We start from the raw sequence: 27,792 nt of genomic DNA on the forward strand, positions 1-27,792 counted from the left end.
TTGAGTTTGTTTCCTTTAAAAAAAAAAAAAAAATGCCTTCTTTGCCATAAGTAAGTCTAAATGCAGCATATACAAAACAGGAACACAGGTGAATTAATTCAGCAGCCAGTGTAGACCAGCGCAGGACAAACTATTCTCTTCTAAACGTGGTTCCAAAGGAGAGGCAGTGATAAAGACTTGGAATTGTATCATTTATTATAAGAAGGGGAAAAAAAAAGAAAACTTTTTTTTTTTTCCTTTCAAAAACATCTGTGCAGATGGCAGAGATTCAAACCGTACTCAGTCAATGCTGCAGATAATCTACCCTCGGGCCCCAGTCCTAGAGTAGGTATGAGATCACGGGAGGGCCACTGGCCCTTTGCAATGAATGCTCTGGCTGTCAGACTTGGGACAAGTCCCTTAACCATTAAATATATTTGGTCCCCAAGAATGTCGGGAGAAGCCACTGCGGGCCTTTCCAGCTTGGCCCCTGGGCCCGGTCTGCTTGGCCCCACAGCCTCGCTGTGGCAGGGGGCAGGCTGCCCTCGGCAAAGGAGGGAGGGGGGCCGTCATTGCACTTGAGACGCTGTAGAATCAGGAAGAGGACAGTGGCGCTGCCCGGAGGGGGTGGGGAGGAACGACCCTCCTTCCCCACCCCCCCACCCCCCCGCATTCTGTGCCCTGCACAGAGGTGGCGTCCCTGGGCCTGCTCCTGCCCGATCGCCCAGGGCCCACGGGAGTGGGGGGCCGACGGGGCGGAGGGTGTGAGGTCACCGTGTGTGATTGCCAACAGCAAAGAAGGGGGGGGAGCTGGTGGCGGAGGAGGGGGAAGGTGACAACTCTGCTGGGGTGTCGAGCTATCAAAACTTCTTAGTCTGGAGAAAAATAGATTCGTAGAAAACTCTTGCCCGTCCCCGGTGGCCTGCCCGCCTTGCCTCACCATCTTGTGCTTTTTGGCAAGAGAGGGCCAAAGATCCTGCTGGTTGCTCTGTTCCCAGGCCAGGGGCCCAAGACTCTGACTCTTTGGTATCAGATTCTGGGGGGCGGGAGGGGAGCAGGAGGCGGCTGCAGCAGAGGAAGCCAAACGCCCTCAAAAAGGCCTGGGGGGTGGGCAGGGGGTGGGGTGCAGGCCTGAGGTCCCCTGGCCTGGTGGGATGGGGTGGGGAGGTCACGATCACAGCAGTCCCAAGAAGGCGGAAGGGGTGCTGCGGGGGCTAGGAAGGGGAGGCGGAGTCGTCTGTCGGCCGGTCCGTCCGTCTCGGGCAGCAGGAGGAGAGGTTACTCGGCAGCTTTGGCCTCGGCCCCGTCGGCTTTGCCGTCCACCTCCTCGTCCGAGCAGTCACCAGCACCTTTCCGGGCCATCCGGCGGGGCACGACAAACGGCAGGTCTCCTCGCCTGGGGGCAGAGGCACAGGGTCAGCAGGGCCGGCCAGGGTGACTGAGTTCAGCTCACACATTTCAAAGCGCTTTAGAGGGACCCCAGGCCCCAACATCGCACGGGGAGAAGTAACACGGGGCCTCGAGAACACAGCCTCCCGCTCTAACCCGAGACACTGGTGAAGACAAACATCAGCAAGTTGGGACTGATCGAGAGGGAGAACGCCCAGAAGCAGAGTCACCTTCTGCAAAATGCCACCCTTCGCTCAAACTTCGAGCACACGGGTGTAACCAAGAGATACAGAATAACTCCACACGGTACACAGATACCAACACCCTCTTCCCATCACGTGCAAGAAAATATTAAGTTCTGGCCAGAACATCTGCTCTCGTCGCTATTTCACATTTTTTAACATTTATTTCTTTTTGAGAGAGAGAAGCAGGCTCCAGGCAAAGTCAGACGCTCAACCACGTCTTATCTTCTTTAGGCATAAAAGCAACGAGAGGGGCTCCTGGATGGCTCAGTTGATTGAGCGTCTGACTTTGGCTGAGGTTATGGTCTCACAGTTCGTGGGTTCGAGCCCTGCGTTGGGCTCTATGCAGACAGCTGGGAGCCTGGAGCCTGCTTCCGATTCTGTGTCTCTTTCCCTCTCTGCCCTTTTCTTGTTTGCGCTCTCCTTCTCTCTCTCAAAGATAAATAAACATTAAAAACTTTTCTTAAGAAAATTTTAAATTTAAAAATTAAAAGAAAAAGAGGTAAGAAGTGAGACCTGGGGGAAAGACCCATCTGATACTTCTCGAAGGGAAACGCTCCTCGAGAAACGCAAGGCAGCCATCCTTGTGGGCACGGGCCTTGTGACTGGGCACCGGGACTCACTCAGCAAATGTTTACAAGGCACATAGCACGTGCCGGGGACGTGCCCGGTCACTTCCAGCAACTTCTAATGCAAAAAACGCAACACGGAAACATCCTCGTCGCGTTTAGAGCAGCCACGTGACCAGATTTTTCAGATGAGATGGGAACGAATTACCCAGACTTCACGGTTTACTCAAAAGGCCGGGCAACGGCCCAGGGGGCAGAGCCGGCCCAGGGCCAGCGGGAGCACGGGGCGCCTTGCCCACTGACATCTAGTTGACGAACGGAACCAGTTTCTAGGAGCCGAATCTGGTGAAACGTGCTCTTCGGAGCGCACTGACTTTCGGGAGGAGAAGGAAGGGTGTCGAGGGGGCCGGGCTCACCTGAGCTTGTTCTTGAGGGAGCTGACCTCGCGGTTCATGGCGTCGGCCGTCTCGGTGGCGTCTTCCAGCTCGCGCTGCAGTTTCCGGCGGGAGGCGTTGGCCCGCTGGGCCTCCTCCTCCGCCTCCTCCAGCTGCCGCTTGAGCTGCTTCAGGCGGGTGGATGCCTTGTCAGCCTGCAGAGACGTGTGGCCGGCGGCCCCGGTTAGGGGCTCTGATGCGGGAGGCCGGGGGACCCCTCGCCGGCCACGACCCGGGCGGCCCCGCGCGCAAACACACCTGGTCCTTGAACTGCTCGGCGTTCCTCCGCTCGTCATCCACCTGCAGCAACACGTCCTTGAGCTTCTTCTCGGCCCGACGCACCTGCTTGCAGGCCGCCTGGCGCTCCCTGCGAGGCACAGACGCGGCGGCTCAGGGACCCTCCCTTCGAGGGTCCAGCCGCACGCCACCAGCTGGACAACCTGTTCTGGGGCCTCGTGGGCATTTCCTCCCCAGGGAGGCCCTGAGGCCGAGGCGGGCCACCTCCACCGAACACCCCAGGTCCCCTAAGGGAGGCGCTGTGACCAGCCCCGTTTCACAGATGAGGAAACAGGCTCAGGGAGGGAGGTGACATAGTCCAAAGAGCAGATGTGGAGGCAGTAAAGGGGAATTGAGATGTGGGGCCCAGTGTGACCCCCCCCCCCCAGTACCTCCAAAGAAGCCTCAGTCTTGCTGAGCCCACAGGAACCCCCACCTGCGTCTGAGTCAGCCCCCAGACAGCTGTCAAAACTCCCGCCGTGGAGGTGGCCCTCGGGCCCCGACCCCGGCCCCGTGAGGCCCCCGCGGGTCGCTGCGGGAGCCGAGCAGGGGCACCTACTTGGTCTCGTTGTCCAGCTGCTCCTCCAGCTGTGCGATCTTGGCCTCGAGGGCGGCGATGGAAGCCTTGTATTTGGACTTGACAGTGCCCTCCATCTCCTGCAACTTGACCTTGAGCTCCTTGTTCTGGCGCTCCAGCTGCTGCCGCGCATTCTCGTTTTTCTGGGCGTGGCTGCGCTCGAGGTTCAGGTCGGTGTTGACCTGGTCGATCTGCGGGAAGGAGGGCCGGTGACCCGAGGAAGGCTGGGGACCCTGGCTGGGGCACACGTGAGGCCGCGGGGTCCCGAGGGGCCCCTGATAACACCAGGCCCCGGGGCCGGCAAGCTCTGGGCCTTCCCAGGAAAGGGAGCTCCTCCAGAGCCAGGGTCCAGGACGTGCTCCCCTAAGCACCGCGAGCGCTCGGCTTCCGCCAGCCGCCGTCTGGGAGGAGCGGAGCCCTGTCTGGAAGGAGTGCCCGCGCAGCCCCGGCCCCCGCCCACCTGCAGGTTCGCCTTCTTCAGCCGGTCGTTCACCAGCTCCGTGTTGCCCTGCTCCTCCTCCAGCTCCTCCTCCAGCTGGGCGATGCGGGCCTCCAGGCGCCGCTTCTCCTCCAAGGCCAGGGCTCTGGGCGAGGGCAGGGAGGAGTGAGAAGGGGCCTGTCCCAGAGGCGGGACACCCCCAGCCCCCAGCCGGACACGCCATGCCACGGCTCACCCTTTGCCGCTGCTGTTGGCAATCTCGTCGGCCAGCTCGTCCCGCTCCTGCTGGGCCTGGCGCTTCGCACGCTCGGCCGCTGCCAGTTCCTGCCACGGGGACCCAGACGGTGACCCCCTGGGGCAGCCCAGAGCCCCGAGAGCCCCCCTTCCCTTTCCTGATACTCTGCAAGCGCCACGCTCCCGGAATCCTGGCCCTTCCTCTCGACTCCCCCCCCACCCCCCAGGCCTGCCTCCTCCACGAAGCCCTTCCTCATGAGCCTCTCTAACTCACAGGGCTGATTCCTTCCTCTCAGACCATAGCTTAGGTACCACGTGTTTGCAAAGCCCCTACGTGTAAGTGTTAGGAACCAAGCCATATGCTGGGGATGGAAATAAAAAACCGTCCCGCCCTGACGGATACGCTGGTTCCTCTGTGTTCTGGGGAGACCGGAAGTCGGGGGGATAAGGCAGGGATTTAATCAGGGTGAGAGCATAGGGGCTCTGAATGCCAGGTGAGCTGGGGGCTCTGAAAGCCTCAACAGAGACCCACATGTGACCTCAGAGGGAGGGATCAGCCCAGGCCCAGGCAGAAGAGCACAGCCCTCAGGTGAGACTGGACACCGGGCCCGGGTAGGGGCACCGGGCAGCCAGTCGGCTCACGGTACAGGAGACTGCCTAGGGCCACCGGAAGCCTTTCACAATACGCCCCTTGCGTGTGACCGACAAGGCTGGGGGGTGGGGGGCATGCCACGCACCAGCGCTGGAGAAGGACCCTCCTTCCAGGTGTCAACTCCCAGCAGGAGGCGACGATTACCACCAAGCCTCATCTCATGCAAGGGAGCTGGCCCCAAATGGTGACAATTTAATTCACATGCACGTTTTACTCACACGAGGGAGCCTTGCTGCTTAACGAAACCCCTCGGGGATTTCCTTCATAAAGCAAAAACCACCCCCACCCCATTGCCAGAGTTGGGCTAGTTCCTGGCCAGCAGCGCCCGGGAGGGGGGCGGGGGGGGGGGGCGGGGGTGCCCAGTCTGTCTGGGCGGAGGCCCTCTGCTGCCCCCTGCTGGCCAGGGGGCAGCGACCCCTCAGTGCCATCCTCGTGGCCTGCCCACCTCCTGCAGCTGGATCATCTCGGCCTCCATACTCTTTAGCTTCTTCTCGTTCTCCTTGGCCTGTGCCAGGATCTCCTCGCGGGAGGTGCGCGTGTCTTCCAGCTCCCGTACGTAGTCCTTCATCTGGGCCTGTGGTGGGCAAGGGAGGCTTGGCACCCACCGCCACAGCTGCCAGCCCCCCCACCCCGCGCACGTACACCCTATCCACAGGCACCGGAGGCTGGTTCTTGGCCTGACGCCACATTTAACCAACTCAGCAGCGAAAGGGCAAGGCGATAAGGACAAATGTCTCTTTACCCTGTGTCCTTTATACACTTTGGTGACCACTAAGGTTACAGGGCATGGTTTTGGCAGTGTTAGTCACTGGTTACACATTAGTTCGAGTTGCTGTCTGGGTTTCGCCTTCCACGACTTCCTGTGGACTCGAGTCTGGCGCTCTGGAGCTGTTCCCCCGTGCCACCCACTGCTCTGGTCAACGCCCACCTGCCAGGTCAGCCCCGACCAGAGGTAGAAACCCATTTCCTCTGTTCTTCTCCTGTGATTTAAACTCTAAAGATCTTGGACAAATAGGGTTTTGTTTTGTCTTTTTTCTGTTTCCTTTTTCCCTTTCTGCAGATAAATCCCAATTTGGGATTCTCCAGGCCAGATGGTACCAGATGGAACCACCACCAGCAACGAGAGCATCTGAGCCCTACGACCTCGCCCACCGACACCGAATTTGGTCTTCCTGTTGCTGGTTTTCTGGGTGTGATGTGGCTTCTCAAGGATGTTTTTTACGATTTATTATCTTTAACACTTATTTAAAAAAAATTTTTTTTTAACGTTTATTTTTGAGAGAGACAGAGACAAAGCTTGAGCGGGGGAGGGGCAGAGAGAGAAGGAGACACAGAATCCAAAGCAGGCTCCAGGCTCCGAGCTGTCAGCACAGAGCCCGATGCGGGGCTCGAACCCACAAACCGCGAGATCGTGACCCGAGCTGAAGTCGGACGCCCAACCGACTGAGCCACCCAGGCGCCCCTCTTTAACACTTATCTTGATCAACACTGAGTTACATACAGAAGTGCTGAATCACTATATCATATATCTGAAACTAACATAACTCTGTACGTTAACCACACTGAATTTATCATAAGAATAAAATTAAGGGGCGCCCAGCTGGCTCAGTCAGTTAAGCGTCGGACTTTGGCTCAGGTCATGATCTCCCAGTTCCTGAGTTTGAGCCCCACATCGGGCTCTGTGCTGACAGCTCAGAGCCTGGGAGCATGCTTCAGATTCTGTGTCTCCCTCTCTCTCTCTCTCAAAAATAAACATTAAAAATTTTTTTGAATAAAATTAAAATTAAAAACATGTAAGCGAGTAAAACTTGTGAACTTTAATCACTGGTGAGAACTCTCCAAGTATGTGTTCTGTGCTCTGTGCTGCATGTAGGGTTCCGTGCTCAGGTCGGAACCTCCCATCGCCGTCCCCCAAGGCTGGATTGGGTGGTTACGTGGGCCAGATCTGGTTTACTCTGGAAATCTGCCACCAGGTGACTACTTTCCTAACGTCATTGAGTTTCCAGGTTTACGGGGGTTTCTTTGTTTAATGGGCGCAAAGCCTACGATCTTAATGCAAGTTTGCTTCTGTTTTGCTTCCGCTTGACCCCTGGGTCTGAGTCCCCACCCGTGAGATGGGGCTAAGGGCACGCGGGTCCTTCCTCAGAGAGGGGAAGGCGGTGCCCCTCGGCACTCAGCAGCGCCCCACTAGTGTCCCAGACCCCTGCGAGGCCAGAGCCGCGGGGGCAGCCGCGCCCAGCGTGGCCCGGCCTGACCTCACCTGCAGCTTCCGCAGCTGCTTGATGGTCTCGTCCCGGTTCTTGTTGGCTGAGTCGACGTGGGCCTCCAGGTCTTTCAGGTCCATCTCCAGCTTCTTCCGAGCGGCCACCGCCATCGAGCGCTGCTTCTTCTCGTCCTCCAGCTCTGCCTCCACCTCCCGCACCTGGGGGACGGGAGGGCGGTTCGGGCGGCTGCACCAGCCCCCAAGCCCTGCTCCACTCCGTGCCCGGGGGGGGGGCTACTTGCGGCCAAGGACGATTACTGACCGAGAGGGTCCCTGACCCCGGTGACAGAGGGCTGGAGCGCAAGGACGTGGGAGGGGTGGACAAGGAGCCCAAGACAGCCCGGGGAGAGGAAGGAGAAAGGAAGCCGACCGGAAACTGGGGGACGAAGGGGGCGCCCCTGCCCACCTCTGCCCGGGGGCAAGGGCAGCGGGAGGGGCGTCCGCACCTGTCTGACCAGCTGCTTCTTCTTCTCCTCGCTCTGCTCGTCGCGGCCCTGCAGGTCCCGCTCGAACTGGGCCTTCATGGCCTGCAGGTTGACCTCGAGCCGCAGCTTGGCGTCCTCGGTGGCCTGCAGCTCGTCCTCCAGCTCCTCCAGCTGGGTCTTCATCTCCTCTACCTGCTGCTCCAGGGCCCGCTTGGACTTCTCCAGCTCGTGGACCTGCCCCCCGCCCCAAGGGGGCCACATCAGAAGCGGAGGGATGAGGCCTCCGGCCTCGGTGTCCGCTCAGCCCTCCCCCCCCCCCCCCCCCCCGCACAAGCCGGCCACCAGCTCGGTGCTCACGCTCTTGCCGACGTCGTCCTTGGAACTCATGAGGTCCTCCATCTCCGTGCGGAACTGCTTGTTGAGCCGCTCCAGCTCTGCCTTCTGCTCCATGGCCTCCTCCAGGGCCCGGGCCAGCGACAGCGCCTTGGTCTCCTTCTCCCGGGCCTCCGCCTCCGCCCGGTCGCGCTCCTCCGCGTACTTGGCAGAGATGGTCTTCTCCTCGGCCAGCAGCTGGGGGAGAGGTGGTCACCGTGAGCGTGCGGACCTCAGGCGGGCAAAGCACACGGACCCGAACTCCTCGGGGGATGAGGGCCCCAGGCGCTGGTCCGAGGGGAGGGGACCGCGAAGAGCAGGCACAGGCCACCGCTTCTGAGCGTGGCGCGTGCCATGCGGGGTGTCCTCGGAACCAGAGGCGGGCAGAGATCACCTCTGCCGGTGCGCTCTGAAGTCTGCTTGCAGCGTTGACCATTTACTAATCGTGGTCCTGCAGGTCCCATGGTGCCCCTTCCGTGGGAACCCACGGGACACCTTCCCCTCTCAGAACCAGAAAAGGCTCTGCTCTCCTCAACAACCGGTCGGTGCTTCCCCTAAAAAGGATGTCGGTCTGGCCGCTGAGAGGCCCAGATCCCACCTGTGCCCCTCATGAAGGATGCCCGGGCAAGTTCAAGTTTCTGGTGTCCACCCTCCACGTGGGCCCACCCGCGGCCAGACCTTATTTCCCCACCTTCCTGTTCCCTCTGCCCCAACACCTCTTTGTCCCCGACCCGCTCCTTAAAGGGCCAGACGATGAATGCGTGAGACGCTGCAGGACTCTGTGAAACCACGAAAGCAGCCGGAGACACCGGCACGTGAGGGAACGTGGCAAGGTCTAACGCACTTTTGCCCACGGCAACAAGTGCAGGGCCGTAGCCGGCCGGTTGGGCCGACGCCGGACTTACTGTTTTTCTATCCTATCCCACCGTCTGTGTCTCTGTAAGCTGCCTCAGAGTATTTGGAAGGAGACAGAGGTATGACACATAAATAAAAACCCTAAACAACAGGGGCACCCGGCTGGCTCAGTCGGTAAGACACGTGACTCTTGATCTTGGGATCATGAGTTCGAGCCCCACGTCGGGGGCAGAGTTTACTCAAAAAGAAAAAACATCCCCACTCATTGTAAAAGGGGCTCATCATAGGCCATTTGAAAGATGTAAGGAACCCGAAAGGGGAAGAGACGCCCTCCCCGAGGGGGACCACTGAGGCCCTCGCACGCGAGGCCATGCCGTGCGGCACGTACCTGGTCGAACTTCTTCTGCTTCTTCTCCAGGTTGGAGGCGGTCTGGCGCTGGTGATCCAGGTCCACGAGCAGGTCGTCCAGCTCCTGCTGTAGCCGCGTCTTCGTCTTCTCCAGCTTGTCATAGGCGGCCGCCTTCTCCTCGTAGCGCTGGCTCAGCCCCTCTAGGTCCTTCTGGAGCTTCCTCTTGGCTTCCTCCGCTATCTCCAGGCACCCCACGCCGTCCTCCATTTTCTTCTTCACGTCCGTCATCTGGACGGGAGCACAGACTTAGGGAGGTAGCCGCCCCGTGCCCGGGACGGCGGCTTGCCTGCTACCTCATGGACGGAGGCCCAGGCACGGGGACGCCCCTCTTCCGCCGGGGCGAGAGAAACGGGGTTTCCGCAGAGGGCCTCTGCCTAGAGTGGGCAGGCCAGGGGGAGGCCTCCCAGTCGTGACGAACACCAAGCCTTATTTTACAGAGACGGACCAGAGGGGAGGCTTCTCCATCGGCCTCTCCCCACGGACACAGTCTGCGGGAGGCAGGAGTGCCACAGACACCCGTCCCACAGCCCCTCCCTGCTCCGGGAGACACAGCTGCCGCCCCGTACGTGACAGCTGCTCCCACCCAGACTGTCACACGGGCTCCGGGCCCACCCCGAGGAGGTGGGGCGGGTCTCCTGGCCCAGCACACTGAAGTCCCAAGACAGGATGTAGAACGGGGCTCTTGACCTAGTTCTGGTTGTGGGCGCTTTGATAGTCTAGAAAAAGACTATGGCGTCCCTCTTAGAACGATGCTTTAACACGCATAAGACGTATAGGATCACCAAGTAAACCGATACGGAAAAATGCGGTTACCGGGTGCTTTTTTAAGCCGTGATACAGTAACCCACGTGCTGCCCTAGTAGCACGTGTAATACCAGCTCCTGAAGTGGCGGGGAGCACGAGGACACCCCCAAAGCCCTGCCTCAGCTCCGACGCGGTGACCGGCAGTTTCTATCGAACCCCAGCACCGCTGCGGTCATGCCTTACTGCCTGTGTTCCTAACGGAAGAAAACGCTAAACGTCAGCCAGATTGGTGGCCAGACAGATGTGACGTCGCCTCTAGCCAAGTTCACGGATCCCTGAGTTCTGCCTGGGTCCCCCTGGCTAAGAGCTCGGGCCGGGGAGGGTGGGAGCTCCCCGAGGGAGGGCGCCCGGCTCGGGACGGGCCTGAGGGTCCAAATGTGCAGGCGGGTGCCCCGGCACTGAACCTGGGCGTGGAGGGTGGCGATCTGCTTCTCCAGGTTCCGCTTGGCCTCCTCCTCCTCTTCCAGCTGCTCCTTGAAGGAGTTCTTCTCATCTTCCATCTGCTTCAGCTTGGTGCTCAGGCCCAGCTTCTGCCGGTTCTCCTCCTGCAGCAGCTCCTACACCGAGGACGAGCGGGGGGCACGGGCTCAGGAGGCGCCGAGTCAGAGCCTCCCGGGCCCCACACCCTCGGCAGGATGGAGGAGCCGGTCCCTCTGATTCGGGGGACGGCTGGGGGCGCCAGGAGGACCCAGAGACCCCGTGGATACAGGGGAGGGCGGCTCATCAGATGAACCGGGGCAGCCGATGCCGCAGGGGCTCAGCGTCCTCCCAGGAAAGGTCCGGGGCAGGGACCGGCCGCCACCTTACCTGCGTGTCCTGCAGCTGTGACTCCAGAGCAGAGAAGTCCTTGGTGAGTTTGCTGGACTTGCTGTCAGACTGGGTGAGGAGACCGGTCACGTTGTCCAGCTCAACCTGCACGGGGACGGAAGAGACAAGGGACAGGGGCCGTGACTGCTCCGGCCCCACCTCGGCTCTCAGGCCAAGGTGGACCTGAGCTGCTGTCGAAGGCACCCCTGCCCAGGCCCGGGTCCCAGCGGAGGCCTCACCTGCAGCTTGGTGACCTTGTCGGCCAGCTCCGTGCGCACTCGCTCTCCCTCGTTGAACTTCACCTGCAGCTCCTGCAGCTGGGCCTCCACTTTCTTCCGCTTATGCTCGGAGTCCCCTTTGCCCTGCAGCAGGACCTTCACCTCGTTGGCCAGCTCCCCTCGCTCGTTCTCCAGGGTCTGCTTCGCCTTCTCCAGGTTGGCTTTCACCTGGTGGGGACAAAGGCAAAGATGTGCCAAGGGGCGTCGGTGCCCCGGCGTGAGGCTGGTCTTCCTAACGGCACCGGGGGAACCACCAGGTCCAGAGACAGAACCTGCCGCCCCTGCAGCAAAGACACGGGCCAAGTTCAGGGGATGGCGTGCAGGCAAGAGGTGTGGGCTCAGAAAGCCAGGCCGGGTCCATCCTCATCGCTCAGATGGACGGGGTGTTTGGCACGTGCCCTCCCCTCTGAAACGATCCCTGCCAGCCTCCCTCACCGGGCAGAGGGGACGTTCAAGCGTGAGGTGTTTTCATGGCTCATCTACCACGACTTTGGCGACGTTATCATAAGATGAGGGAAATTATAACTGCTCAGTCAGGCTTCTAGTAAAGCCTCTTTGAAATTTGATCTTCCGGGTAATAACGTAAACATCTTCTAAAAGATATGAGAGTGGCGTTTACAGACTCAACTGCACACGCCATTCTACTCTGTGCTGAGCTGGCTGCAGGGTCACAGACAAGTTCGAGGGGAGCTGTATGAACTTGAAGGCGTGTCAGGTGAGAAAAACTGAAGGGCAGGGAAAGGCTCCCCCAGAAGGGATGCCGGTGGACACGGCGTGCTTCTGAGAACAACACACAGGCCTCAGAATATTCTCAGGCCGCCGGCAAGAGTGGCTTGGCGCTGGGAGCCACAGCACTCAGAACGTGTCTAGACAAACTGCCTGGCCCAGCCACCTGCCCAAGACTAGGGAGGTGAGCAGCCCAGGGCTTCCCACCAAGATCCAGCTGACCGCTGAAGGTGCTCCACAGAAAACCCTAAGGCTTCAGCACCAGGCCACTCCAATCCCTTGAGGCTTTCTGGCCTGATGGGGTCCTGAACAAAATACCAGTGATGCTAATTTTTGAACAACTTACTGACCCCTTATTGTTCACCTGTTCTACACGCCGTCAGCCCCACCTGTCATGTATTTGCATGAGACAGACTATCGTTACAAATGGGGAAACTGAGGCAAACAGGCTCTTCTCTGTAGGCTCGGCCCTAGCGAGTGGCAGCAGTCTCCAGGATGGCCTCCCTGGCCAGCACCCCGGCACCGCCCTCAGTCGCAGAATGGCCCCTGCCAGCAGCCCGGCACCGCCCTCAGTCTCGGATTGGCCCCCGCCAGCAGCCCGGCACCGCCCTCAGTCTCGGATTGGCCCCCGCCAGCAGCCCGGCACCGCCCTCAGTCTCGGACTGGCCCCCGCCAGCAGCCCGGCACCGCCCTCAGTCTCGGATTGGCCCCCGCCAGCAGCTCGGCAACGCCCTCAGTCTCGGACTGGCCCCCGCCAGCAGCCCGGCACCGCCCTCAGTCTCGGATTGGCCCCCCCAGCAGCCTGGCACCGCCCACGCACTCGCTTCGTCTGCTCTAGCTGCTCAGCCAGCTCTTCCACAGCCTGTGAGTGCTTCTGCCTCATCTCCTGGATCTGCGCCTCGTGGGTCTTGGCCTCTTCCTCGAGGGTCTTCTTCAGGATGTTCACTTCCTGTTCGCGTTTGGACCTGGAGAGAAGCACCCTCAGGATGGAGGCCAGGCCTGGGCATGCCGCCCGGGGCTCTTCTTCCCTGGTTGCAGATATGCCGGCAAGGGGCGGCGGCCGCCCCAGCCTTGCTGCCCAGGCGCCTCCTTCCTCGGCTGTGCATCTTCCAGCCCGGGCTCGCGGTCCCACTTTGTAGAGAAATCTGTGCCCTTTCAGCCTTAAAGCCCGCCCTGAACTCCAAGCCAGATTTTTCAACACCCTAGGGAGGAGCTGCCGAGGGGGCATTATCCTCTCTGCCTTCTAGTGCCGCCCGCCCCCCTTCCCGGCCTCCCTCTCCCTGCCACCCGCCCCCGCCCCCGGTGACTCGGCTCCTTGGCCTCGTGGCACACCTGAGCTCCTGCTGGGCTGCCGTGGAGTCTAGAGTGTCCTCCAGTTCCGTTTTCAGAGCCTCCAGCTCCTCCCCGAGGTCCCGCTTCTGCTTCTCAGCTTTATTCCTGGAAGCGCGCTCAGATTCCAGGTCTTCCTGGAGTTCGGAAATCTGTGATTCCAGCTCCCGAATCTTCTTCAGGGCCATGTTCTTCTGGGTGGCTTCCTCCTCCACTCTGCCAAAGAGAGCACGGACATCAGGAGGAGGTCCCTTCTGCCTGGGGGAGCAGGGTCTGCAGAACAGGCTTTGGAGAGGAGCAGCGGAAGCCGCTTCTGGAAGTCATAACCATGGCTCTTAGGCGCTCCTCTCCGCAAAAACAACATCGGGAGCTTCCAGCAGGTTTAGGAGCAAAACCACTTTGAGACCTAGAAAACCTCACAGAAGAATCACTTCATTTTCCAAACATAACTCAATGCTCCAAACATAAAAATAAATAAAGATTAAGTGTTAAAACGAAAACACTTGAAAAGGGAATAAAATGTTACAGCCCGTCATGACAGCAACTGAGTAAAAACACAAAGGCTGCCGTAGACAATCTGTGAGGGATAATCACATGGCAGTGCAGGTTCCAAGAATTGGAACAAACGTGCCACCCTGGCCTGGGACGTGATAGTGGGGGAGGCCATGGGAGGAGGGGCCTATGGGATTTCTGTGCACCTTCTGCTCAATTTTGTTGTGAATTTAAAACTGCTGTAAAACAAAGTTTGTTTTTGTTTTTTTTTTTTTTAAAGCACGCCTGTAGCCAGTAAGTTTAAAATGCAAGACAGGGAAGGCCTGTGGTGGTTGTGTGACGTAGCAGATGACTTTTAGAGGCCACACTCGTAACTTTTAGCGGACAGGACAGGTCTTGCAGTGAGCGCAGTGGCTCCAAGATGACAGGGTTGGGAGGCGCGGGGGGGGGGGGTCGCTGCCCTCACCTGGCCAGCGCGGCCTGTAGCTCCTCCTCTTTCTTGGCCAGCTGCATCTTGAGCTCGGCGATCTGGGCCTGCAGCTCGGCGATCTGGTCGTTGAGGTCGGTGGAGTCTCCCTCCAGCTTCCGGCGGGTCTTCTCCAGCTCCTGACGCTGCTTCTCCTCCCTCCGGAGGCGCTCTGGGGAGGAAGCGCGGGGAGCCCCGACACAGCCCTCAGCGCCTGCTGATTTTTCCGTCTTTGTTTTCCATTTTTTACATAAAATACTGAGTGTTTGTTCCGTACCATACGTGAACCTTAAAGGATCACCGCACGCAGACACTCGTACCCAACGCCTGGATGAAGACACCGCGAGCTGCCAGGTCCAGGCCACCCCCCCTCCCGACCCTGCTGACCTCCCCACTGGGGACCTACTCTCCCTGAAGACTGTGTTCACAGTTCCCTTGTTTTTAAGGCTGTACCACGTCTGTGTCCCTAAAAAGTATGTTTAATTTTTCATGAACCTAAATTACATGGGAACGTCCTGTATGAAGTTTACAGTCGGTATACGGGATTCGCGGTCCAATGTCTGGCTTTACAATTTCCACTAGGACGTCACTCAGGTAATCCCTCAGCTTTGTCATGTGTCATCCGAATAATAAGGACAATGAGACAATCTGCCTCATTACATTGCAAGGCTCGTGAGCGTCAGTCTCTACACTTACGACAGCTCCTAGCCCAGGGTCAGTGCTCACTAAGGGTTAGCGACTTTTATTCCTCGACTTGCCTTTGTCACTCGATATCGTGACCTTGAGATTTGGCAAGCGAAGTGTCACTGCAGTGGATCCACATGGACCAGAATGTTCCGTTGTGTGAACATACCACAGCTCGTCTATTTGTCCTACAACTGACGGGCATTCGGGGTTTGTTCCCTGTGTGCCCCCAGAATGGTGCTGCCGGGAGCGCTCCTGCCCGGGACCCCCAGCGCACAGGGCCGGGAACGTTGGGTTGGTTGTGGGCACGTGAAGCTTCTACCTCACCAGGCAACGCCAGATGGATCAAGGCCGCCTACCAGTTTATGCTCCCACCAGCCGTGTGTGTGTGTGTGTGTGTGTGTGTGTGTGTGTGCGCGCGCGCGCGTTTGGACTGCTCCACATCTTTAACACTCAGCAGTGTCCAACTAACCAGACCCTCTCTGTGTGCACCTGCCCTGGGGGCTGTACCCTCCTACACCTGGATGTGTAGTTTCAGCTGAGTGTTTCAGACTGTTCCGGGCTGAGGCAGGGAGTCCGTGGGGGGAGACCTCTGTCAGCACCTCGCTTCCCCTTGCCGGTCTGACTCGCCTCGTCCCATACAAATGTGACGGGGCGGGGGGGGGGGGGGGGGGGGGGAAGCCCTCCTGCAGGTCAACCTGGCTGGTGTGGGCCCTACGTCCAGGCGGCATCAACAAGCGCCCCAGACAGGCCGGGCTGCCCTGTGTCTCCACCAAGGGAGCTGGGGTTTCTGGCACAAGCTCACAGCACCCCCATGGTGCCCTCTCCCCTCTCCCTCTGCCGTCCATGCCTCTCCAGACGCAGGGGTGAGAAGTCCACAGACAGACACAGACCTGTGTTCTATCTACCCTGTCCTCCTCCAGGGACCCAGGGAGGCAAAGGCACGATTGTCACCCTGCCCCACGTCAAGCAACGGCCTCTCACGGCACCTGTCCAGCAGAGCATACACAGCGTGTCTCTGTGTGGTTGAGTTCAGTCCCCATGGCCGCCCGTTCACCGTGTCCCCCTTGGCAGGAAGAGAAACGAGGCCGACAGGATGACACAGCTGGTAAAGTGGCAGAGCGAGGGTCGCACCCAGAACCTCGTAGGAAGTCAGTCTTGTGCAGCTCACGGCACGCGACAACGGAGAGACGCCGAATCGTTCTCTCGAGAGCTCCTCACGTTGGGGACACCCCTCCCCAGCCCAGCCAGTGCCTGGAGGCCCAGGCTCCCGTAGAGACAGAGTTGTCCCTAGGCTTTCAGAGCGGTGGCTGGGAGTTGCAGACTGCGAGCCTGCCTGCACACACGAACGTGAGACCAGCACAAGAGTGAGGCCCAGGCTGGCCCTGGAGGCGGGGGGCCTGGTCCCCGGGTCCGTCAGCTCCCGCCCACCGCCCTCTCACCTTCCAGGTCGGTGATCATCGCCTCGTGTTTGTTCTTGAGTTTGGCAAGGCTCTTGGATTTCTCCTCCTCTTCCATGAGGTTGGTGGTAAATTCCGCTATTCTGTCTTCCAGAAGCTTCTTTTCCTGCGGGGGCGAGGGTGGGTCAGAGCTTAAAGTTAGTTGAGCACAGAACGCTTCAGCTCTCCTTCAAACTATGACCCGCCCGGCAATTTAGAATTGGACGAAGGGGCGGGCCTTAACTACTTGATTCACTAGGAGTTCCTGGATCAGAGGGTAATTTTGAAAGGTCACTAGCGCCCCTGAGAGGGCCGGATAAGCTTCCTTAGGGTCTACAAATGTGGGTGCCCAAGGCCTTCCTGGACCTGTGTCACCCCTCTGGGCTTGGGTTAGAACGGCGTCCAGGTGGCAGCTAGCATCACCAAGGGGATTCACACACAGTGACACCACCCTCTGTGCCCCACACTCATCCACTAGGTGGGCCGTGACCCCCCCCCTCCCCCGTTACTTGTGTTCCCACACAGCCCCGGCTGCTGTCCTGGCTTTCTGCTGTGTGGCCACCGCTAGGGTCCTAACGTCAGCAAGGTGCCCCACGAAGGTGACCCACCCGGCAAGCGCCATCGCTCAGCATGCATCTTGGTCTCGTGTCAGAGTCTGCAGGCAGGCGTCCTGCCCCTTCAACCCCTCAGTCCCCGCTCTGGGGATCGGGGACGACATTCTGCCCCCCGTCCTTCCTTCTGTGACACACCTCTGGGCTTTGATCCGCTCACTGGCGGACTCTGACAGGGACCCGACTTGGCTCTGAGAGAAACAGCCACCACCCTGGAGATGGCTGACGGAGGGCACCCGCCCCACAACACTGAGCCACCAAGGTGCGGAGAGCCCGCTGGTGACTGAGGTGCGAAACCCCTCGGATACGAGTCTCGGGAGCCGGCCAAGAGCCTGAGAACAGAGGCCAAACCTTCCCCCTGGGCCCCACTCCGCTGTGAGAAACATCCCTTTGAACAGGACGCTGGCTCCCAGAGAATGCGGACACCCCCGAAGAGGAGCTGTGACCGGGACCCAGCAGAAGCCGCAGCGCCACAGGCAGGGGGAGGAGGCCGCGGGCCTCGAGCCGCCTGCGCCCGGCCGCTCGCTCTCCGCGGCCCCGCGTCTCCACGCTCGGGGCCTCACCTTGGCCAGCTTGCAGTTCTGGTCCTCCATGATGATCTGGTCTTCTTCCAGCTTCTTGAGCTTGGCCTCGGTGGTCACCTTCTCCAGCTGCAGCTTCTGGCGGGCGCTCTCCTCCTCCTCCAGCTGCTCCTCCAGTTCCTACCGCGGAGCCGGGGAGACCGTGAGGGGTGGCGGGCCGCGCGGCCCGCCCCCCGCTCGTGGGGGTCCTGTCTGTAAAACTGGGGTACGGGGACGAGAGGCCCGGTCCGGTCGCGCGGCCCCTCGTTCCGCGGTGCCGCCACGAGCGAGGCCGAGCCGATCGCCCCGGCCACTCAGGCTGGCCGCGGCGAGGACCGGGGCAGGGAAACCAGACGGGCCCGAGGCCCCGCGGGCAGCGCAGGCGGCCTCCGCGTTGCCTCCGGTCCCGTCCCCGCCGCCCCATTTCCGGCGTCCGGCCCCGCCCCCTCCTCTACCTGGATGTTCTGCTGCATTTTCTTCTTCTCGGCCTGCAGGTGCTGGCAGCGCTCCTCCTCCTCCTCCACCCTGGCCTCCAGGTCATGGCAGATCTCTTCCAGCTCCTGCTTCTTGGCGGTCAGGCGGGCCCGCAGCTCCTCCGCCTCGGCACACAGTTCCGTTTCCGCCTGGAGCTGCTCCTGCAGCTGTAACTTCTCCGCCATGAGCTGCGGGGAGCACGCGGAACACGTGAGCCCCCTGCGACCTCCTCGGGCCACTCGGGGCCGGGTGCTGTCTCGCTCGGCTCCCACGGAGGGGGGAGGGGGGGAGGCTGCTTCGGCTCCCGGGCGCTTCCTAAATATTGTGTTCTTTATCCTTCACCGCTACTCCATGAGCTGGCCACGGCGAACCCCAGGATGCCGGCTCAGAGAGGCTAACCTAACACTCAGGAACCTCCCATCTGGCGGGGGGGCCCTCCCTACCTCACAGGACCCCGAACGGGATCTGTGGAGAGACGAACGCTGCTTGACAGTGACCGTTGACATCTCCTTAAACCCCAAACATGCCCCGCCTACTGGTGGCCAGCAGGTGGCAGCACCGGGAGCGGCCGCGCGAACCGCCGGGGCGAAGCCTGCAGATACCGACCTGGGACTGGAGCGTCTCCATCTCCGTGAGCCTGTTCTCAGCAGCCAGCTGCTTCTCGCGGACCTTCACCAGCTCCTCCTCCTTGGCCATCATCTCCTCCTCCTGCCGGCTCACCTGCAGCAGCGGCTTGACCTAGAAGGGGAGACGGGGGCACGGCCAAAACATGAGGCCTTCCCCTCACCTGCACCCACGCAAGCTGGCGAGACTGACGGGAAGGAGGTGCAAACACACACGAGCTTTCTGGGGATCAACTCGGTGCTGTGTGCCACAGGCCTCTGCCCCGCTAATTACACGTCAGGGAAACGGCCCCCACGTATGCAGGAAGATGTTCACGACGGCATTGTTTACAACGGTGAGAAACTAGGAATGAGCTGAAGAGACACCGTGGGGAAAGTAACCAGGTAAAATACGACACATTTCCAGGGAACAACGTGCTAACTTAAAAAAATTTTTTTTAACATTTACCTTTAAGAGAGAGAGACAGGGCATGAGCAGGGGAGGGTCAGAGAGAGGGAGACACAGAATTTGAAACAGGCTCCAGGCTCTGAGCTGTCAGCACAGAGCCCGACGCGGGGCTCGAACCCACGGACCGTGAGATCATGACCTGAGCCGAAGTTGGCCACCCAACCGACTGAGCCACCCAGGTGCCCCACAACATGCTAACTTTTAAAAAATGATGCTCGTGAAGGAATTCTAAATGGAAAATATAAAACACAAGATTGTCTACAGAAATCAGAGCTCAGCTGGGTAAGAATGCATATGGCTTACTGAGCAAAGACTTAAGGGAGAAAAGATAGCGGGAATAAATATTGAGACATGTACTTAATACTGATGTTGGCTTGGGGTTGAAGGGATTACACATGAGCTTTTATTCTCTTCTTTAGGCTATTTTTTACAAACAAAAGCAGCTGAGGGGCCCCCGCGTGACTGCATTGAGTGAGCGTCGCTGGACCCTTGATTTCGGGTCAGGTCATGATCTCATGGTTTGTGAGATTGAGCCCTGCGTCACAGAGCCTGCTTGGGATTCTCTCTCCCTCTCTGCCCCTCAACCCCGCCCCCCCCCAATAAATAAATAAAACGTTAAAAACAAAGCCGGTGAACGACTGCGTGCAGATTCTGACCCACTGCCCCGCGGCCGCTTGGGGGCACAGCGCGGGCAGCACGCGGGGCCGTCACACCTCGGGAGCTGCTCTGAGCCCGACGGCAGGCTGGGCCGCGTGTACCAGGCACGACACGGCTTGCACACTCCAGACCAGGCGGGGCAGGGCCGCCTCGGGCTCACGCGGTCAGGGAGCCACCCCTGGGGCTGTGAGTCCCGCAAAGAGGCCGGCGTGAGGTCGCTGTCCCCCTCTGCCGCAGCTGGGGCCGGCAGAGCGCCCACCGGGCCACGGGGAGGTGGGGCCGCCTTCCAGAACCCACCTTGGTGAAGAGCCGCCACCACTGCCAGTTCCGCAGCTTCAGGTAGGCGGCGCAGTTCCTCTGCAGGACCTTCATGGCCGTCAGCTGCTGTTGCCGCTTGGCGAAGGCCCTGGGTGGAGAGACGCGGTCAGGGTGGGGGACCGCAGACCTCTGGACAGGAGTGTAGCGAAGAGGCCCGGCCTTGGCGCTGAGTCCTGTGGGTGACCCCACAGAGGGCGACAAGGACCCTGACCGCCCTCCTTCACCAAGGGAGAAGTGGGTTCGAGGGGTGAAAGTCCCTCGCGAGCTAACTAGGTCCGAGTCAAGTGTGACGGCCGGTGGCTGAGGACATGTACTGACTTTAGCGTCCCACCCTCCTGCCACCTGCTACCGGGGGCTTCTGATTGGCAGGAAAACGTCAGCAGCTGACGTCCTACAAAGGGGGGCTCAAGGTGTCGACCGGGGGCTTCTGGATAAATGAAGGCTCCGTGGGTCCGACACCACAAACCCCTGTTCTGTCCCCCAGTGCTCACAGCTCACGTGGAATGTACGTCCCTCAGCACAGACCCGGTCAGGAGACTAACGTGCAGCTCCCACACCCGCTGTCCTGCAGCACGTGAGCCCGACTCTCAAAGGAGCTGCTCTGGACCCAAGGACAGTCTCCGGGCCCTGGGAGCACAGGGGACTCTGGGGACGACCAGGTTCCGGGCATCATCCCCACACGAGGAACTGGCAAACAGGACTGTTTGGGACAGGCAAATCCGAGCACAGAGTCACCCCCTTCCCAGCCCGTCACCTAAAACCTCAGACATAAACTCAGAAGGCAGGGAGCAGGGAGCTCCACGTGGGCGTCCCTTGGACCTCCGACTGGCGTCAGGGCGTCCCAGGCCACCAGTTCCCAACAGTCCCCTGTGCGGCAGGAAGGCTGCGAAGGGCCCGCGCACAGGCAGGCTGGGCGGAGGCGGGCCCCTCTAAGGACTTACTTCCTGGCCAGGTAGCCTCTGCAGCAGGCCTGGAACCCGATGATGACGTCGGTGATCTTCAGGTCCCGCTCCTCCTCCAGGTGGGCCAGCACGCCGGCCCGGAAGAAGACCTTACTCTGGCCGATGCGGTACAGGTTGCTGTCCAGCTCCAAGGCTTTGATCTAGACGGGAGCGGAGCAGGCCGTTCACCACGTGCCACCACGGGGCCCTCAGAGCAACGCGGAGAGCCAGTGGTCTGTCCCCGAGAGGCTGTCTGCCAGCGGCCGCTTCTCCGCTGGGCGGCCTGTGCGGCCCCGGGGCCAGAGAAGGCGCGCTCGGAGGATGCCGGGAGGAGCGGCAGGTGGCTTCCCACACAGGGCGCAGTGACGCATGAGACGGCAGAAAGACACAGAACCTGGACGTTAAAGGGACCTGAAGACCTCTCCTTCGACCTCCCGCCCCCGCACACCGCGATCACGGACTACCAATGCCCAGCCGCGCTGCCCTCAGAGAGAGCTGGCTGAGCGTCGTCAACCTCCTCACCCAGGACTAGGACACGCTCCAGTTCAGGCCAAGCCCGGCACCAGACGCTGATTAGGTGCCTGGGGCTTTAGCCTCTGGGAACCCACCCTCCCTCAGCTAGAAGATGGGTATAAGGCTTTAATTTTTTTTTTTTTTTTTTTTTAAGCAGTGAACAAAGAAAGCAAGTCATAGTGCCTCCTCCCCAGGACAGCTGCGGGAACTGAAAGGAGAGCAAAGTGCTCAGCCTGGGGCCACACGTACTGGGTAAGGAACAGATCTCAGCGGCCAGTACCATCACCGAGTGGTTTCGGTGCGGCACAAGGCTCTCTCGTTAACCCACCGGCAAGGGGCCGCCTGTCTTCCTGGGAGAGGAGGATTCTGCACTAGCTCTGAAAAGGCAGAGCCTGCAGTGAGCGGAGTCAGGTCCGAGGGAGCTTCGGGGCCCACAGATGCCCCGGTCATCCCAGAGGAAGGGGAGGCTGGGCCAGAGCCAGCATGGGTATCTTCCCTGCCTGCACCTGAAGGAGGGGCCTTTAACCTGGACAGCCACTAACTGAGTCTCCTGGAGAAAGGGTGGCCCAGACACCCTCCACCGATCACGCCTTCTGTCCCACGGGGTGGGGCTGGTGAGCGCGGGACAGTGGGGAACGGTTTCCTCCCTCCTACCCCACCTCCCTCTCATCTGACGCAGAGTCTCCCACACAGTCGGCGTTGGATTCCTTCTTCCCTCTTCTCTTTCTGCCAACGCCCTAGCCCATCCTCCCTCCTCTTTGGGAAGAATGCCCAGTAAAGGAGACCAAAGGCAGTGGCCGCTAACCCTGGACCATCGGGAACAACAGGACGCCCACAAAGTAGGAAGTACGACAGTGTGGGATCGGGCCCCGGCTTGGCTGGCATCGCCACAGGCCATCCTTCATCCCGGCAGAGTTCAGAGTGCCCAATGCACATCAGGCACTGCTCTAGGGGCCGAGAGGAAACGTCTGGAAGCATGGACTGCGCAGGTTGGGGCAGCTGCAGTGCTCCGGGCCTGCTCCCCTGGTGGGGAAGCGCCCTCTGCTGACCACACTGGGCGTGACGATCAGAGGAGATACGAGCAAGAAAGCACGAGAATGTGCCCCAGAGGAAGGGAGAGCCCCTCCTACGTCAGAGCCCTGCCATGGCTGGAGCACCGGTGTCCTCTACACTGCCCTGGTCCCCCGCTCGGAGCGCCTGGCAGGATCAGGACCAGAGCAAGAGCAGGACCACGGAGCACAGCCGTCATCAGGTGAGAGGCGCACTTGTCCGGGCACACGGGCACCCTCCCGCCCGAGGGCCCACCCCCAGAGGGAGGCGCAGGTGGCAGCCGTACTCACCATGAGCACACACGCCTGCTTCCCGTCCATGAAGCCCTTAGGAATGGAGTTTGGCGTCAGGATCTCGTATCTGAGCGAAAAAGAGCAGCCTGGTCAGCCATGCTTGCACTGGACCCTTGCTTGGATTCCACGTGGCCTGGGGCGCACGGAGAGAGGAGGACGGGCCCTACGGGCAGCACAGCTAGGCTTCTCTCCCCCACGGTCTCCCGAGGAAGGAAGACATTTGGCAAATCCCACCCCGCTCTTTTCTTAGGCTGAACGGCACAGAAAGGCCGCCTGCGTGTTTTCCAGAAAGTGAATGGAAACTCACGTTGGACTGTTTCGGCCACTCGAGGGCGAGCTTTAGCTTGGGCTCCCCGATTGCTAACTGCCCACTGTCCGCATCTCTAACCCGGGAAGGCCGCGCTCCCCTTCTCCCCCCGGGTGCCGCAGGGCCTCGAACGCGTGGGATGGCCCCAGAAACAGGGCTGGCACTGAACGCAGTCGTGAGGCAAACAGGACGGTGTCATCAACGCCCCTCTCTGTGCGCACGGCCAGAGGCTGCAGCGCTCTGCAATCTCCATTTTTCTACACAGTTCCTCTAACACCCCAGTCTCCAGCTGATTCCTTTTGAATTTCTCTTCCCGGTTCCTCCAACAGCAGCAAAGCCTCCCAATCACTAGGAATAAAAATCCCTTCTCACACAGAGGGCGGCACAGAGAAGGAGCGGGAGCGGGCCGGACCTCAGCTCTCCGTGGACGGGGACACCGCTCCCTCGCCCAGGTGCCCTGCCCCCGGAGACGCAGGCTCCCGGCCAAGGCTCACCGCTGCCGGAACTCCTGGAAGACCACCCTGTTGGGAAAGCCCTGGCGGCAGATGCGGATGCCTTCCAGAACCCCGTTGCAGCGCAGCTGATCCAGCACCAGGTGGGGGTCCAGTTTGCCAGCCTGGAGAAACAAATAACAAGCATGTGGCCCCGCCCCCGTGTGGAGGACTGATGGAGAAAGGCAAGGCAAGGCCCCCTCCGGACTCAACGGGAGAACAGCCCCGGGGAACGGGCATCGCTGCGGCCCACGGGTTTGGACAGCCACGTTACCCGACCCAGGTCTGGGAAAGGCCACAGAGAGACGGTGTGCCCAAGCAGGAAGGCGGCTACGATCGCAGCCGGGGCGGGGGCGGGGGGCCTTCACCGAGGCTTTCAGGGTGTGTGGGGAGGAATCAGTTCTGCCCGGGGAGACAGACAGGGGCCTAGCACCCGCACCTTCTTCTCGTGGTTGGGGATGATGCAGCGGACGAAGTTGGGGTTGGTGTTCCGCAGCGTGGCCATCAGCTTGGCCAGCTGCTCCTTGTAGAGCTGCCCCACGGTGCGGAACATGCCCTTCCGAGTCTTGAAGGCCCCGGGCAGCGCCGTCTCCGACATGCCGGCCACCTGGTCCAGGCCGATGATGCGGTCCACTGTGGAGACCACCCAAACAGCACATGAATACCCAGTGGTCCTAGCAGGGGGTGGGGGGGGGTGGGGGGGGTGGAGGGACAGGAAAGAGACGGACAGACACCTGGACAGAAGGAGGGGAGACTCCGGAACAGTGGGACCACTTCTACTTAGAATCTACACAGAGAGCGGAGATCAACCTCAAACGTTCAGCAAACTTGATGTTGTGAACAGGAAGCAGGAAAGGGTTGAGAGAGCCGGCTAAGCCATTAAGGGGGACGGTCTACTGGCCAACCCCACATTCACATTAACCATCTTCGGCCCACTGTGGAAGCTTCTATTCCCAGAGAGATGCGATAAAGCTTCCAGGCTATGCCGCTAGGCTGGTTCTAAGGAGGTGATAAAACCTGACCTGCAGAATCCTCTAGTCCCATGGTCCCGTTAAAAATACAAACAAACGGGGGCACCTGGGTGGCTCAGTCGATGAAGCATCTGACTCTTGGTTTCGGGTCATGACCTCACGATTCGTGAGCTCGAGCCCCTCACCGGGCTCTTGCACTAACAGTGCTGAGCCTGCTTAGAATTCTCTCTCCTTCTCTCTCTGCCCTTACCCCACTAACGTTCTCTCTTCCTCTCAAAATACATAAATAAACTTACAAAAAAGTTTTTTTTAAACCCAACCAAACAGACAAAAAAAAACCAAAAAACAATCAGTATTCTGAATTCCCACTGACCTTTGCTGTAAAGCTACCTGCCGTTGTCTATAGGACTCTGGATGATTCCCTCTCTGTCCGGGAGCCTCCCGTGCAGAGCTCCCTAAACCAGGGACCCGGGACAGCATATGGCGTCAGGAGCAGAGAGGTCTCAGGAACTAGTGCTGACAACGCATATTCTGAAGTCTGAAGACCCCCTCCCGCCCTTGCATCTTGCCAGGTCTCCCAGCTCACGGGTCTTCATCGTCTAAGACGCCCTCTAAGGAAGCAGCCCTTGCCGCCAGGGCACACGCCCGGAGCAATGAAGGAACTGCTTCCTCCCAGGTGAGACCAAAGTAACCAGCAAACCTCACCAAAGTGGCCAGTGATTTGAGGTCAGTTTTAAGCCAAGAGCCAATATGAACATTGAGGGCTTCTGCTACTGGATGTAAAAGCTAAGGCTTCTGTGCCAAAGTCTGCTTCCTATTCCTTTGCGGCCAGACCTCTAGTATTTATTTGAAGACGGCAGAAAGAACAGGTGCTCGAGACCGAAGCGGGCAGCGAGTACAGACTCGATGATCCAGTCAATTAAAATGGGAGGCATTTCTGACCTTAGGAACCCGGGGCCCGTTTTACCGGCTACAGAGGGTTTCCCGAGAGCGGGTGGCTTGTGGCCACTCAGGTTGCCCGGAGGAAGGTCGGATATGCCCCATAATAACCGGCCGTTTCATGTGAGCGCGTCCTGCCCCCTGGAGGCCCGGCCCAGAAGGGGCAGGCCCTGGTTGAGAGCGCTGCACGAATTTTAGCCTTCAGGTGCACGTACGTGGGGCAGGGGGCGCACAACATCTAAGTCTCATGCTGAGACAGCACAGCCATTCAAGCAGCGTCTCACGAGCATCTCTGCACGTGCATTTCTGAGGAGCATATGAATTTTCACACTTGCTGTTTTCCGCTTTCAAGATCCATATAGATCAACATCGACAGCCTGCCCGCGAGCCGGGGGCCGGACTGGGTAAGAGGACAGTCAGGCAGGAAGAGCCAACGGGGGAGGGCGGGGGGTAAGAAAATCTGAGCAGAAGCGTGTCTCACACAGCCCCGGATGCGGCACACACAAGGGTCACCCCTCCGGGTGGCCAGTCACCTGGTTCTAGGTGGAGAATGGGAAAGCGTTGATAGAAATAGGCTCTCTGAGTGTTCTGCATCTCTGCAACAGAGAGGTTAAAGCAAAACCAGGCAGGAGGAAAGGAGGAACGGACGGAAACAAGGAAAGAAAACAACTCCAGAGCCACCGGCCTGCCAAGGAGAGGCGGAAACGCAGTAAAGTGCGGGGGGGCGGGAACCTGTGTGGCGAGGCTTTGGGCCGCCTTGTCATTCCCACGGGTGGAGGCCACCCGGCCTGCGTCAGGCGGACCCCCGCCCCGTGTCCTGGGACCGCAGGGAAGGCGGGAAGGGAGAGGGGGTGCAAAGGGCGTACCGTCCTTCCACAGCTCCGAGACGAACTTGTCGGAGGACTGGTGCAGAAGCGTGGCGATGTTGTCGTTCAGGGGGTCCATGTTCTTCATCAGCCACTCGTCGGCTTTGTAATCCACCTGCGAGGGTCGGGGCCGCGCGGGTCACAGGCTGCTCTGGGGACGCCAGCTCTCACTGCGGGCCCCGAAAACCAGCCGGCCCCGCGGGGGCTGGGGAGAAGCCTAACAACGCCAACACCCCCTGAGCTGGTATTTCCTTGCCCAAGAAAGAAACTGAGGCGTGGCAAGGGCGGTGTGACATGGGAGGGCGAAAAGCTGCACACACGGACATCCAGCAACGGGGGACTAAGAGATCTATGTTGCAGCCAAGGTAACAGAACAGTCTGTATTATTATTATTTTTTTTTTCTAATACAAACATAAAGAAAACAACCCTAGCAGGACATGACCAAAGTGTTCCAGTGTTTCTTTTTGGCAACAGAACAAGGACTTTTGCGATCTACCTATCTATTTACTTATTTTGTTTTTTCTAGGACGCCCGAGTTTTCTCTGAGCTTGCACGATTGTTGCCTTTTCCAAAATACGTGAATGGGCAATCCGCTGTACTTTCACTGTGAAGCTCCCCGAACAGTACAGACGGCGTGCGGGCCACCTTGGCCTCCCGCTTCCCAACGCACGGCACCGCGCAGAGGTGACCCCTGCTCTCGGGCCACTGCTTCTACACGGCCCCTTCTGGAGGTTCTCCCACACGCGCACTGGCGATGAGGTGTGTGACCCTGGCTTCTTGTTCCCTAGGAGCACAGTCACCTCCTGGGAGATGACAAAAGCCGCAGGGACGGCGTTGTGGCCACCTGGGCACAGCCGGCAGGCTTGTCCCGTTAGCTGCGGTGCCGCAGCCCAAGCGTGGACACACGTGGACACTTTCGTCGCTCAGGCTCGCCCCAGCGGGCTTTCGGGGGAGCCCGCTATTTTGCGTTATAAATAATGCTGCAATGGGGCGCCTGGGTGGCTCAGTCGGTTAAGCGGCCGACTTCAGCTCAGGTCATGATCTCGCGGTCCGTGAGTTCGAGCCCCGCGTCGGGCTCTGTGCTGACAGCTCAGAGCCTGGAGTCTGTTTCAGATTCTGTGTCTCCCTCTCTCTGACCCTCCCCCGTTCATGCTCTGTCTCTCTCTGTCTCAAAAATAAATAAACGTTAAAAAAAAAATTTTTTTTTTAAAATAAATAATGCTGCAACAAGAGCGCGGCGAGCGTCGCTGCACGTGCATTTCTCACAAAGGGAGAGGTGGAAACGCAGGTTCAGGGACATTACCTTAGGTGACTACAGACACAGGGTTTTTTAATGAGTATTTTTAAAGGCAAGAGCTGCGCGCTTCAGCAGCTGTAGGGACCAGGCGGGCCGAGTGGGAGCGGCCGGGCAGTGTGGGGCCACGGGCAGGGGCAGCAGGCGGGGACCAGGTGTGGCTCAGGGTCAGCTACGCAAGCTGGTGGCTCTCCTCGCCTGATTCGCCACCTGCTCCGGCTGCAATCACTAATTAGGAGCGTCAAGCAAGCGACACGGAACTTGCTGCAGCCAGCTTTATTCTATGCACAGACCC

At 59.8% G+C, this 27,792-nt stretch overlaps 1 protein-coding gene across 1 annotated transcript in view; it reads right to left on the bottom strand.

The window, feature by feature from the left end:
* MYH9 (myosin heavy chain 9) overlaps positions 1-27,792 on the bottom strand; it is a 92,291-nt gene continuing 64,499 nt past the window's right edge. Inside the window, exons 15-41 of the mRNA XM_042993168.1 lie at positions 26,203-26,317; positions 23,866-24,059; positions 23,430-23,551; positions 22,626-22,695; positions 20,773-20,933; positions 19,811-19,919; positions 18,392-18,523; positions 17,767-17,973; positions 17,315-17,452; positions 16,144-16,267; positions 14,018-14,189; positions 13,063-13,275; positions 12,551-12,695; positions 10,966-11,172; positions 10,727-10,831; positions 10,324-10,476; positions 9,095-9,343; positions 7,837-8,049; positions 7,501-7,713; positions 7,052-7,213; positions 5,237-5,365; positions 4,141-4,229; positions 3,927-4,050; positions 3,449-3,657; positions 2,872-2,980; positions 2,596-2,768; positions 1-1,375 (exon numbers count right to left, since the gene is read on the bottom strand). Coding sequence (XP_042849102.1) covers positions 1,258-1,375; positions 2,596-2,768; positions 2,872-2,980; positions 3,449-3,657; positions 3,927-4,050; positions 4,141-4,229; positions 5,237-5,365; positions 7,052-7,213; positions 7,501-7,713; positions 7,837-8,049; positions 9,095-9,343; positions 10,324-10,476; positions 10,727-10,831; positions 10,966-11,172; positions 12,551-12,695; positions 13,063-13,275; positions 14,018-14,189; positions 16,144-16,267; positions 17,315-17,452; positions 17,767-17,973; positions 18,392-18,523; positions 19,811-19,919; positions 20,773-20,933; positions 22,626-22,695; positions 23,430-23,551; positions 23,866-24,059; positions 26,203-26,317 — 4,155 coding nt within the window. The 3' untranslated portion in view covers positions 1-1,257. The remainder of the gene's footprint in view (positions 1,376-2,595; positions 2,769-2,871; positions 2,981-3,448; positions 3,658-3,926; positions 4,051-4,140; positions 4,230-5,236; positions 5,366-7,051; positions 7,214-7,500; positions 7,714-7,836; positions 8,050-9,094; positions 9,344-10,323; positions 10,477-10,726; positions 10,832-10,965; positions 11,173-12,550; positions 12,696-13,062; positions 13,276-14,017; positions 14,190-16,143; positions 16,268-17,314; positions 17,453-17,766; positions 17,974-18,391; positions 18,524-19,810; positions 19,920-20,772; positions 20,934-22,625; positions 22,696-23,429; positions 23,552-23,865; positions 24,060-26,202; positions 26,318-27,792) is intronic.

This window comes from Panthera tigris, chromosome B4, assembly GCF_018350195.1.
Source record: "Panthera tigris isolate Pti1 chromosome B4, P.tigris_Pti1_mat1.1, whole genome shotgun sequence".
NCBI lineage: Eukaryota > Metazoa > Chordata > Mammalia > Carnivora > Felidae > Panthera > Panthera tigris.